Genomic DNA, 12,484 nt, shown 5'->3' with positions numbered 1-12,484 from the left:
AGATTTTGGCACCACCTTTCTCCTCCCACATTTTACCTATTACTCAATACCAATAAGTGTTGTTTAACACAATGGCACAATAACACAGACATAATCACACACATAGACTTGGGCCAGACTGGTTATGAATAAGACAGTAATGAATTGATTGGGTTTTCTTGACTTCCAAATAGCTTTGTGACCACTTTTATTGCTGTTAGATTTTTATTTCTACATTAGTTTATTGCAGATACTTTTAATTTTGGAACTGCCATTTTTTGCAGGGCTGGGAAATTGGGATGTTGGGAATGAAGAAAAGTGCAAAGAGGCTGTTGATTATACCTCCAAATCAGGCATATGGATCACAAGGAATGCCAAACAGGGTTCCACCTGATTCCACACTTATCTTTGAGGTGGAGGTTAAAAGGGTGAGTATCACCTAAAATTGAGATAATTGGATGGGCTGGTAATTGCATATAAATGGATCTTTAATCCCTGAGATTAAATTGTCATGTCTAGGCTAATTTAGAGAGTACCAGGGACTTCCTCTGTTCCTCCCCTGACCATCTTTAGCAAAGTTTTGGCTACCTTTTGAAATCTTCCGCAGCTGAGAATGGTGCTGTTTGATGAGGCTTGTGAGAGTTTGGACAATAAAAGACAATTGTATAAATGCAGGAGTGATGGGATTGGGTGCATGTAAATTTATATGATTTTCTTTCTGAAGATTAGTATTTTGGACGCAGTGTGACCTGTTTAAGAATTTTGTATCAATTGATGATTTTGGGTTAAGTGCAATGCCAGTTTTCATTGCACAGTTATGTAAGCAAAATACTGATTTCTCTTCACCAGTGACCATGTATGAGAGTTGGTGGAGTTATGTTTAATATTTTCATAGCAGGAGTTTCACTGCATTATTCTTAACTCTCAGGTAAAATTTGCAAAGGAATCGGGATTCGACAGGCAGAGTATCGGCTCCCGTGATTCAGTTGCATCTTCGCCAGCTCCCAGTGTTGAAAGCTTGCCAATGGAAACTTCAATCCCAGCACCAATGTCTATACCTCCGAAACCTGGGTAGGAAACCTGTAGAATATTGAGAGCTCAACATGCCCTGTGCCACTCCCAAGTTTCCTGTTTACAATTTGACCAAGATCAGTGGTTTTCTAGTAAAGATTCGTACTTTTCTATGTTGCGTCTGGGACTTGATTCTAACATGCTTAGTGTGATCTATTGTTGAATCCTCAGTGTGAGAAAGGACACTCTGCAAGTGTGAGGATTCAAACGCATTTCCTTCTGACTTCTGGTATTGGGTGTGAAGAGGAGGGTTGGGAGATGGGGTGCTTTTTTACAAAAAAAAAAGGCACTTTGTTGCCAGAATGTAATGACTTGACCATTTGCTTATGTTCTGTGATTTACAGGGTATAGAAAATTACAATTCTGGCTTTGTGCTTGAACTCTCGTGGCCAGCTAGAATTTTATTTCTAATCAATTAGAGGCAAATTGTATTGTATGTTGAGGGTGGATTGAAATACAAGAATAAAAAGCACTCTGAAATTATATAGGGCTTTGAGGATGCACAAGGATTTTATGGGAATTTGGCATTACTGTCAAGGTCAACATTTATTGTCTATTCTCAGATGCTGTTGATAAAGTAAAGGTAAACTGCCCCAGTAATGGTGCTCTGTTATTGGTAGGGATTTCTAATATTTGTGCACAGGGATGCTAGAGAAATGGTCATGTATTTCCAATTCAAGACGGTGAGAGACTCGGGAAGGCTACAGAGGATGTTGTTTCTATCTATCTGATGTCCTTTATCTTCTAGATAAAAAAAGCTGTAGGTTTGGGAGGTTTGCCAGATAGTTTGGGCAAGTAACTAAAATACTCAGTTGATGGTACACACTCACTATGCCTCAGTGATGTAGGGTGCAAATGTTTACAGTGGTGCATCAGGTGCCAATTAAGTGGGCTACTTTATCCTGGATTGTGTTGAAATTCTTGTGTTTGAATTGCACTGATCCATGCAAATGAAAAGTATTCCATATTTCTTTTGACATCCCTTGTAAATGTTAGAAAACTTTTAGGAGTGTTTGGAGATGAGTTGTGCTGGAGGATGCCATGCCTTGCACCTACACTTAAAGCCGTAATATTTAGGTAGTTTGCTCAACTGAATTTCTGATCAATGGTGACCTCCAGGCTCTTCCTGGTGGGGAGCTTGGTGATGGTAATGCACTGAGGATCACAGGAGACTAGATTCTCTCCTGTTGGAGATGGCTGTTGCCCTGTATGTGCAATGGTGATGTTATTGGCCACTTGACAGTCTATGCTTGAATGTTTTCTAGATTCTTGTGAGCAATGGATGCATCACTTTCTGAGGAACTGTGAATGGAAGTGAACATTTGTACAATCCTGAGTAAACATCCTGCTCTTAGAATGAAGGTCATTGATGAAGCAGCTGAAGATGTCTGGGCCTAGGGCATCTTCCTTAACCAAGGAAGGGAGCACAATGAGATATTGACTAGAAAGCCCCCTCATCCCAGGTATCCTGTAGGGGGAAATTAAGGATGAGTCTATACTTTCTGGTGTTTAGATGTATGAGAGGTGATCTCATAGAAGCAAAATTCCTGAAGGCCTTGACATGATAGATGCTGGCAGCTGCTGAGGAATCTAGGACTAGCAGGCATGTTCTTAGAATAATTGGCTGATTTACACCCAAGGGCTTTCTTTACTCACTTGTGTATCTTTGGAATTCTCCATCCCTTATCTCTATAGACATTTGTATATTCTCTATAAACAGTACTGAGTGATGGCTACTGGGCAAAGGAAATCAGGAAATTGTGGTTGATATAATTCACTATTGTTCAGCTAAGGTCTTGTTGAATGATGGGGTAGGTTCATTATGCTGCAGGGCTGATTCTACCTACTACTGTTTCTTGTACATCCAAACAAAGTGATCCTAAATCTGAATCTTGCAATTCTCTGAGGCATTTAAAGGCAGAATCTCGCTGTCAGTAGCAAGGGCTTTTTCAAATGGGGTCGTGGGGGGGAAATTGGAAGTGACCAGCTCTGAACTGAGTGCGACAGCAAACAGATGGGAATCTAACAGAATGCAGCCAACTGTATATTCTGTTATCAGCTAATTCAACAGCAGGGTTTGAAACTGGCACTCCCCTAATCTTTAACACATTTTGATTCACCAGTTCTGTTCTCAAAGAAGTTGACCACGTGTTGCCTCTTCTGCACAGTGTCAAGTCCTTGGGGAAGTGGCACAAGGGGAAGGGTGATTGAGGGAGAACTGTATACTGAAATGTCTGCTGAAGCAGGCCAGATATTCTTTTTGAACAAAGCTGACCCTAATGTCTTTAGTGTAGTGAGGACTGAAAGAAAATCCTGGTGTCACTGAGAAATGATTTGGCAAGCAGTTACATTTTGAATGAACACTAACCTTTTTATTTGCGGCATTCCTTGTAACATGGAAATTAATAGGTTGTGTTATCCTGTCCTTATCACAAAGTTTATACCTCTCAGGCTAGTAATTTCTTTGAGACTGTACTAAGCCAAAAGAAAGCCAAATCTGACCTTCTAGGAGAGGAGAGCAAGGCTCCCAGTGCTCTTGTATTCAGTGAGCCAGCCTGTATTTAAATGGGGAACTAGGCTGTTACATTTGGGGTGTCCTTTGTTTAATTTTATACCTGGTCACCTAACAAAGGTGGGTCCTGTTTTGGTCCTGGGTCAGGTGACTTGGATAGTATTTTTCTTGCAGTTACCTAAGCAATACAGTGGCTCTGTTTATAGTAAGTACTAACCTCAAAAGTAAATTTAAACCTTGTTTAGAGAGATGCTCACAGTGGGAGTTCCAGGGCCCTCTAGTAGCTGCCCTTTTATGCTGAAGGGCATTTCATGCCCTTTTATGCTGAATGCACCCTCCCCAAAACTTAAGAACTTTGACAGCTGCAAAACCATGCTCCTGACAAAGCTGCCTGTCTTGAATGACTGAGGTGGTATTTATCCTGGAGCTACCCGAAGGACACTGGTCGGGATTTTGCAACCTTTGGTGAGCCGATGTGCTCTCGCTGACCACTTCTGGAGGGGAGTTCCATGCACAATCTACTTCAAGAATGAAGGACAATGTTGCCAATCTTAGTGGGCTGGATCATTGGTCTTTTTGAGAGGGAAAAATATCTTTAGTCTCTTTACAGTTTTGCAGTGATCTTCAGAACCTTCAATTAGAAACTAACAAAAGGTTTACCAAATGAGTTCATTACTTTGCTGGATTGTGATTTCTGTGTGGAGCAGAACTTCACCACTGAGCACCTGGTTTTGATTTCTGGGATTCATCTAACTTCAATTGTTCTGGATTTAAACCACGAGAATATAATATTTAGTTTCTAAAATCCTGATGTGTTGCAGGCATTTAGTGCAATTAAGGAATAATTTAGCAGTGGATTGATGAATGGGATTCCAGGAGGACTGATGGGCCCCTCCTTGTAGCTTCACTGCACAACCCAGCCTTTGTATGGATTTTTGGTAAAGGTGGCCTGGGTGTTTCGAGGCATTGCACTGATTTCTGCAGCTGACATTACAGTTTTCTGTTTGGCTTATTTGTAAAAAGAGCTCTGTAAAGATTTCTGGCATCAGTCGAATTATGAACATATTAGGAGATGGAAGAAGCAAAAGGGCTCATCATTTAAAAAGGTTGTTAATTTTGTCACCAGTGAGCATAATTATATTTGAATTCTTTTTTTTTCAGGGAGCATAATGTACGAGCAAAGTCTAACTCATTAAGCGACATGCTTTCAGTAAGTATGGGGGTTGGCTCTTGGCTATTGAACTATAATTTCTACTGTTGGTTTCTTTTGGCTATTAATATTCTATGCTGCCTTTTATTTCCTGTCACATCCCTTAATGGAAGAAATGATTCGACGACTACTTGTAGTTGATGTTCATCCATAATGATGTGTACAGAAACTTGGCTCAGCTCTAATCCTTCCTTCCTTCTGCTTTTTCTTGTGATTATTGCTGAAAGGGGCACCTTGGTCTGCGTCCTTTACTCATTTATGGCAGTGGTTGTTGCTGGCAAGTCCAGCATTTATTCCTCATCCATAAATGCCCTTGAGAAGGTGGTGTGGAGCCACCTTGAACGCTGCAGCTCTTCTGATCAAGGACTACAATGTTGGATAGGAGTTTCTGGTTTTAGAGCCAGCAGTAATGAAGGTATGGCAACATAGTTCCAAGTCAGAATGGTGTGTGGTGCAGGTGTTGATTCCCTGTGCCTTCAGTCCCTGTCATTTTAGATAGATGTGAGTTTGCAAAGTGCTATTGGAAAGGCAAGTAATTACAGTGAATTTTGTTGGTGATGTAGATTGCAGCATGGTAAGCTGGTAATGAAGGGTATGAATACCAAGGATGGTGACTTACAGTGACAATCAAATGGGTTGCTTTGACTTTGGTGTGAAGCTTTTGGAGTGTTGTTGGAGCTGCACTCATCCAGATGAGTCAACAATATTTTATTTCCGTTTTGTTCTATATGGAGCTAAGTTTGACAATTGTGCACTTTTAGTTTTTGAGATTTAGCTTATCTTGGGTTTAATATTTCTTCAGAAAACTTGACGTTTTAGAACCAGGTGCTCAGTCATCTGGCTCTGCTCCACAGATTTGTGGAAAGTCTTTGGGATGTTAGGAGGTGAATCACTTGTTGCAGGATACCCCAGTCTCTGACCTGCTCTTGTAGCTTCAGTGTTTGTCGCAGGTCCAACCAATTACATTTCCGGTGACCCACATATATAGCTGATAATACCGTTGAATGTAATGGGTAGGTTGTTGGGCTATTTCCTTAAGAGATGCTCATTGCCTGACACTCGTGAGATGGTACTTAGAAGCCCCTGCCTGTCGAGATCTTGGTGCACGTTAAAATAACAACAGAATTGCTGGAAACATTCTACAGACCTGGTGTGGAAAAAGGAACAATAAGCATTTCGGGTTGAAGACTCTTTTGTCAGAACTGTGAAAGAGAGAAAATTAGTTATCTTTAAGTTGCAGAGAGGATGGAGGAAAGATAGATAGGACATGGGGAATATCCCTGGTAGGGTGAAGCCAGGGATACTCTGATGATAAACTGTTGAGGGTTTCATAGATTAACGAGAGGAAGCAAGAACACAAAGAAAGGGACATGTAAAAGTTTTGAAATGCAGAGGTGTAGGAAATGCGCACTATGCTTTAGGGGAGAGAAAAATTGAGCCATTATTGCAGATGGATGACCTGCAGCAGAACTGGCTAATTCTGCCAATATTTTTAAAATGTCCAGGATTTTGTGCTCCTACATTTCTGAAGTTAAAATGTTAAACCCTGATCATGCCACTTTCACAAACAAGCTGATTTTCCATCTTGTTGCTTTTGATCGTTGGATTTGCTTCCCAAGTCATAGGGGAATTACCATTTCCCTGTTTTTGTTAGAATCCTGATACAACTAAAGCCAAACTAATTTCCCGAATGGCGAAAATGGGACAACCAATGCCATTTCTTGCGGGGGCTCTTTCTGCACAGCCTGACTCCAGTGACTCTGAACTTGAGGTAAAAATTTAGCAATTTCTTTCTATGTTGGAAGAGTTTGAAATAATCTGCTTAGTCTATTGAGTGAGTTTTATTCTGTTTTGAGTGCAAATGGAATAAATCACATATACTGTACAAACTCCACTCTTGTCCACTTAAGAGGTTTAGTAAATGTAAACTTAATTATGGCTTAAGTAGAAGCATAAATTTACATCATAGCAGGTGGATACTCATCTTGTGAATATTTGATTGCTCTTCTAAATAACAAGAATAGGATGGAGGTGAGGTAACTGTTCCCTAATACAAGATGTAATATACATGTTGTGGTTTCATTACTGTTGATTTTCTTGAAATTTGGTTCACCACCTCTAGGGAATATGTACTTCTGTTGTGATCTCTGTAGCTTTTCTTTCACAACTGTCAGGTTGCACTGCACTTTGCTATACAGAATAATTCACTCATGATGTGAATTAGAGATGCAAATGTCACCTTGCCTGAGGAATAGAAGCAGTAGAAAGCTATTCAGCCCCTTGTACTTTTTCCAGTGAAGTTGTGGATGACCTTTTTATCTCAGCTCTACCTTTCTGCACTAATCTCATATCCCTTGATTAGAACTCTGTTGATCTCTTTTGATTACACCACTCTACAACATTGTGTCCTAAATATTGAAAGAGCAGACCAGTTATCCTAAGCAAATGTGCATAATTGAACAAAATATATTTTCCATATATTGGTGCACCACTTGTAGCACTCTAGTGATAGAATATACTTCTGATAAAAATGAGATCAAGGATGGATAAGGATGTAGTGGATAATGCATTATTTTATTAGAGCAGAATTGTGCCATTTTAGCTAATAACACATGGCCATTTCACTGAACTTAATTGTGGTATGGTCAGGGAATTGATCAGATTTTGCATTGCTCATCCATAACTATTTGTCTTTTTAACAGGCTAAACCATCCTGCTTGAGTCTATTGTTCTAATTGACTCTAGCCATGACTGCACATTCTGTCATCACAAACACTGTTTTCTACCATCACCATCACCCACATCCCCTGACCATCAACTGAAACACTGAGCTGTACCTTGCTCACTTCCGTACTTACTTGCTCTTCTGCTCTGCTGATTGGGCTTCTGTACTTCATTTCTGTCAACTTTAGGGTCTGAAGTTTGTTGCCTGTAGACGATTCTCTACAAGTTTTTCCAAGCCTACTTTAGCTTCCCTCCCCATGTTAAACTCTCTATAACCCTGACTCTTGCCTCATTTAAAATTCTTCTTGTTTCCATGGCCTTTATTCTCCCAATGTCAATAACATATTACCACCCTTTATCATTATACTGGCTCCTTGATCTGACTCTTGCCTGTTAGATATTCTTAATCTTCTCCTTTCTCTATGCCATACTATCATTCACCAATGATGGAAACTGCAATTCCTTGTCCTAGTCCTCCCCCTCACCATCTTTTTCTCATCAAACACCTGTTTTTCTGCACTCCTTGTCTGGGCTTTCTTTCACCCCATTTCTTCCCTTTTAAAATAAAACATTGTTTGGCTTAGTTTAGTATTTGAATTATGTATATGAGCTACCATGGTTGTAAGTGGTTAGAGGTATGCAGATGCAAGTTGCATTGCATGCTTTGTCTAAATTCTTATTCCATATAATCAATAAGACCTATATAAGGTGCAACTGAGTTCACTTTGTTAACTCTTTTGTGCAATAACCACTATATAAATACCCTGTGGTGAATTGTGGCGTACTGGGTTGGTTAATTATAACTTTTTGGATATATTTCATCTGTGATCTTTTATAACAACCCTGCAGGATCATTCTTCAAAGGGAGCTCCACTTGCTGTCGCACCATCAATTCAGCATACTGCAGCTCCTGTTCACAGTCTACCTCCACAGCATCCACCACCAGGTAGTGTACAGTTAGTTTCATACCTCATCACTAAATCACCCACTGCACTTTATCCTAATTTAAGCCATTAATGTTCATCTGTGCAGGGTCCATTTCAATTTGTGTCTGTGCAAATTGACCTTATTTGGTACTTATTGTAATACCTCCATTGTTGATGTGCCAGTTACTAGCTCTTTTCAGACTAGATTTGAAGCAGATGGAGCTTCCTATATCGGTTAGTTCAATTTAATATCCCACCCAATTATTATTATGGGGCTCATTCACAATAGTATTAAACATTAGCTAACTGAGTCTTGCATTTTTTTAAAAATGTCTGTTTTCATTTTTTGTTTTGCAGGTAGTTAATTTTCTCAGTTTTTCCTGATGTAATTTTTTTTTAACCTTAGCAGTGCCAGTTTCTATGCTTCCGACGTCTTCTGCAGCACTAATGCCAGTTGCTTTGCCTGCACAGCAAGGACTGTCTGGCAGCGGTCAATCCTTCCAGGTACATTGCAGTATCTTTCATTTAACATGAGTAAATGGAGGTAGGGGAATATAATGAGCAAAACTTGTCAACCCATACTTTCACGTAATTTAGGATTCTGAAGTTTGATTAGACGATAACTTGTGTATGTAAAGTGTCTTTACAGGAGGAAAAGTATGTACCAAAGTACTTCAAGATTATCAAAATTTGACTTAAAGCTACATAGAGAGACGCTGGGACAGGTCTATAATAATTATTGGTCAAAGAAATGGGTTGTATGGCACATGTCAAAGGAGGACAGTGGGGTGGATAGGTGTAGAGAGTGAATTCTAGATCTTGAGACCAAGGCTTAGCCTCCAGTGATGGACTGATAAAATTGGGATGTACAAGATGCCAGAATTGTAAGAGTGGAGAGTTCTTGGAGGTGGCAGAGATGGAGGAGGTTACAACAGAGAGGGTCCACCAGCTAATGCAGTGGACTTTAATGTCCTTAACACAGCAGGTGTCTCTGCCAGTCTATCAGTGTTTGTACCCAGGCCATTGGGCAGTGCACTCCATGGATTACATTTTATACATCACAAACTCTGTTTTTACCCACATTAATAAAGTTGCCTTTTCTCATGAGTGTTTAGCCTGTGTTCACTGATAATCGTTGTGCTGCTTAAGGTGGTGTGTAGCAATGTTTGTCTTGTAGGCTAAGGGAGGGGTTACTGAATTCCTGAGTGTGTTGAATAGAGGTGGAAAGCACAGGATATTGGGGCATTTATAAATCATTTTCACAATCTGCTAATGTTATACTTCAGCCATACACAGGAATGTCCTACGGTTACACACAAGGCCATGGAGCTCAGACACAGATTCAGACAATTGGACCAATGTACCCAGCTCAAGCACCACAGTATCAAGGTAGGTGTGCAGTGTTTGCATCAGGCACTGTTAATACTGTTGTATTGGTATTTAGGTTTCTGGAGTGAAGCTGAAGAGGGGCATAGATAGGGTGGACAAGCAATATCTCTTTCCCATTATTGAGCGATCCAATACCAGAGGGAATGCATTTAAGGTCAGAGGGAATGCATTTAAGGTGAGAGGGGGTAGGTTCAGAACGGACGTGAGGGATATGTTTTTTTACTGAGAGAGTGGTGGATGACTGGAATGCATTGCCTGATAGGGTGGTGGAGGCAAATTCATTGGGAGCTTTTAAGAGGGGCTTGGATGGGCACATGAATGAGAGGAAAACAGGGATATGGGCATTCTGTAGTTAGGAGGGATTAGCTATGTCGGCACAACATTGTGGGCTGAAGGGCCTCTTCTGTGCTGTACTGTTCTATGTTCTAAATTCTGTCTTTTTGTGTGCCGCGTGAGCAACCAGTGCTTTGGGGTTTGTTTTATTGTAGTCCTTGGGACATCCTTGGCCACTTGAGTTGAGTATTGTGCATGTATCTTTTTCCCATCAGAAGATGATGTAGTAAAACCCCAATGATTTGCCCTTTTGTACACCATTCAACGAAGTAGTGTGTTCAGTGTGTAGCTTTGAGGAATTGGAGTGCTGATGTGCTTTTTTTTATGATATAATCTTTGACTTGCATCTAGTGGATGCAGAGAATCACATTAAACATTTGGTATCACTCCTAAGTAAGAACATTTTAACACTATTGATTTTTTTTTAAACAGCTGGTGGAGACGTCACTTCTTTTATGATGACTGAGGCACGGCAGCATAACACTGAGATTCGATTGGCCATCAGCAAGGCATCAGATAAAATTGACCAGCTTGCTCTTAAGGTGAGCTGATCGTAGCTTCTGCAGGCCTGCACGTTAAAGAGTGCTGGGCCAAATGTTAAATGAACTTAGGGCTTGCTCCAGGTGCTGTGGTGATGATCTACGTGGAGCTATCGGGACACAAACTAGGGATTAAAGTAAGCTTGGCTGATCTCAACTGGGTTAATTATGGGCATGCTATAGTAAGTCTAATGGCTCTAAGAGTTTTTTAAAAAAAAAACCATTGTTTCGATTAATTATACTTTGCTGGAAGAATGCACATGAGGATGTGCATCTTGTTGATAGCCCCTCCGTCAATAGCAATTATTTAACTTGGAAACAGTAGATTGGAGCAGGAGTTGGTCAGTTGACCCTTTGGGCCTGCTCCTCATCCAATGGGATTATTCACTTCAATACCTTGTTCCCACCTTCTCCTCGTATCCCTTGATCCCATTCAGTATTGAACTCCTCCTTGAACAGATGTAATGACTTGGCCTCCACTGCAGCCTTTTGTAGAGAATCCCGTAGGTTCACCTTGCTCTGGGTGAAGAAATTTCTCCCGATCTCAGTTCTAAGTAGCGCTGAGTCTGTGACCCCTGGTTCTAGATTCTTCAGCCATCAGGATTATCCTCCCTGTACCTAGTCTGGGCAATTTGTTATGGGTTTCTATGAGGTCTTCTGTCATTCTTCTATACTCCAGCAAATATAGGACTGACTCAATTTCTCCTTGTACGTCAGCCCTGCTTTTGCTGGAATCAGTCTTGTAAATTTAGGTGCACTCTCTCTGTGGTAAAATACAGCATTTAGTTCTGTCACCAAATCATTGATAAATATTGTAAATGGCTTGGGGCCCAAATACTGATTCCTGCAGGATCAGACCAGCCCTTGCCTGCTACCTGGACGTAGGCTCATTTATTCCTATTCTGTTTCCAGTCTATCAACCACTTCTCAATTCATGTCCGTACATCACCTCCCCATGCCACGTCTTTTAATTTTGTGCACTAATCTCTTGCGTGGGATCTTATCAAAAGACTTCTGAAGGTACATGACATCCACTGATATTCCCTTACCTAATCTATAAATTACATCCTCAATTTTTTTTAAAAGAAAAAAAACAACCCCAGTAGACCTTTTTTAAGCATGAATTCCCTTTCGTGGACCCGCACTGACCATGTTCAATCCCATGAGTGTTTTACTCATGGCTAATGTACTCTAAGAATTGCTATTGACTGTTGATCTTTCTTGCTGGGATAAAGAATTTAAAAAAAAAAGCTCTGGATGGAGAGGTTTGAATGCAATGTACTTCAAAGTCAGTTCAATTGCTTACTCCTACCTCTGGCGATAAGCTGTAAGTATTTGGGTTCAGGTGATGCATGGGGACTCAGATCCAGCTTTATGGGGTGCAAATGATGTGAAGCACGAGAATGATGGTGCCGGTAAAAGATGAGAATAAGGACGTAGCATAAAGTGGATTCACACATCTTGTTGAAGCTGAGATCTGTCGTTTGATGTCACAGATGGAAGACTTGCAGAAACACGTGACTGGTCCTTCAATCCCAGGCATTTCATCGTTAACCATGGAAACAAGCATGATAATGCATAATATCCAGAGGATTATACAAGTAAGTGCAATCGCTGTCTATTTAATATTCCTATTCAGTTATAGGATGTGAGAGTTACTGAGAAGGCTGGGGTTTAGGCTCCTCCCAAATTATCTTTGAGAAGGTAGTGAGCTGCCTGTATAAACCATTGCAATCTGTCTCGTGAAGCTACTCCCACTGTACTGTTGCTTGGAGAGTTTATGGTATAGAACCAGCAATGA

General features: G+C 40.6%; 1 protein-coding gene across 3 annotated transcripts in view; it reads left to right on the top strand.

Moving 5' to 3' along the window:
• fkbp15a (FKBP prolyl isomerase family member 15a) overlaps positions 1-12,484 on the top strand; it is a 66,980-nt gene that overhangs the window by 19,021 nt on the left and 35,475 nt on the right. For 2 of the 3 annotated variants that reach the window (XM_052037429.1, XM_052037431.1), the window contains 9 exons: positions 264-407; positions 908-1,050; positions 4,724-4,772; positions 6,427-6,543; positions 8,346-8,442; positions 8,829-8,926; positions 9,709-9,811; positions 10,577-10,686; positions 12,180-12,284. In XM_052037429.1, coding sequence (XP_051893389.1) covers positions 264-407; positions 908-1,050; positions 4,724-4,772; positions 6,427-6,543; positions 8,346-8,442; positions 8,829-8,926; positions 9,709-9,811; positions 10,577-10,686; positions 12,180-12,284 — 966 coding nt within the window. The remainder of the gene's footprint in view (positions 1-263; positions 408-907; positions 1,051-4,723; positions 4,773-6,426; positions 6,544-8,345; positions 8,443-8,828; positions 8,927-9,708; positions 9,812-10,576; positions 10,687-12,179; positions 12,285-12,484) is intronic. The other variant, XM_052037430.1, reaches the window with a different exon arrangement.

Source organism: Pristis pectinata, chromosome 23, assembly GCF_009764475.1.
Source record: "Pristis pectinata isolate sPriPec2 chromosome 23, sPriPec2.1.pri, whole genome shotgun sequence".
Classification (NCBI taxonomy): Eukaryota; Metazoa; Chordata; class Chondrichthyes; order Rhinopristiformes; family Pristidae; genus Pristis; species Pristis pectinata.
This window is presented reverse-complemented; position numbering and strand designations above follow the sequence as displayed.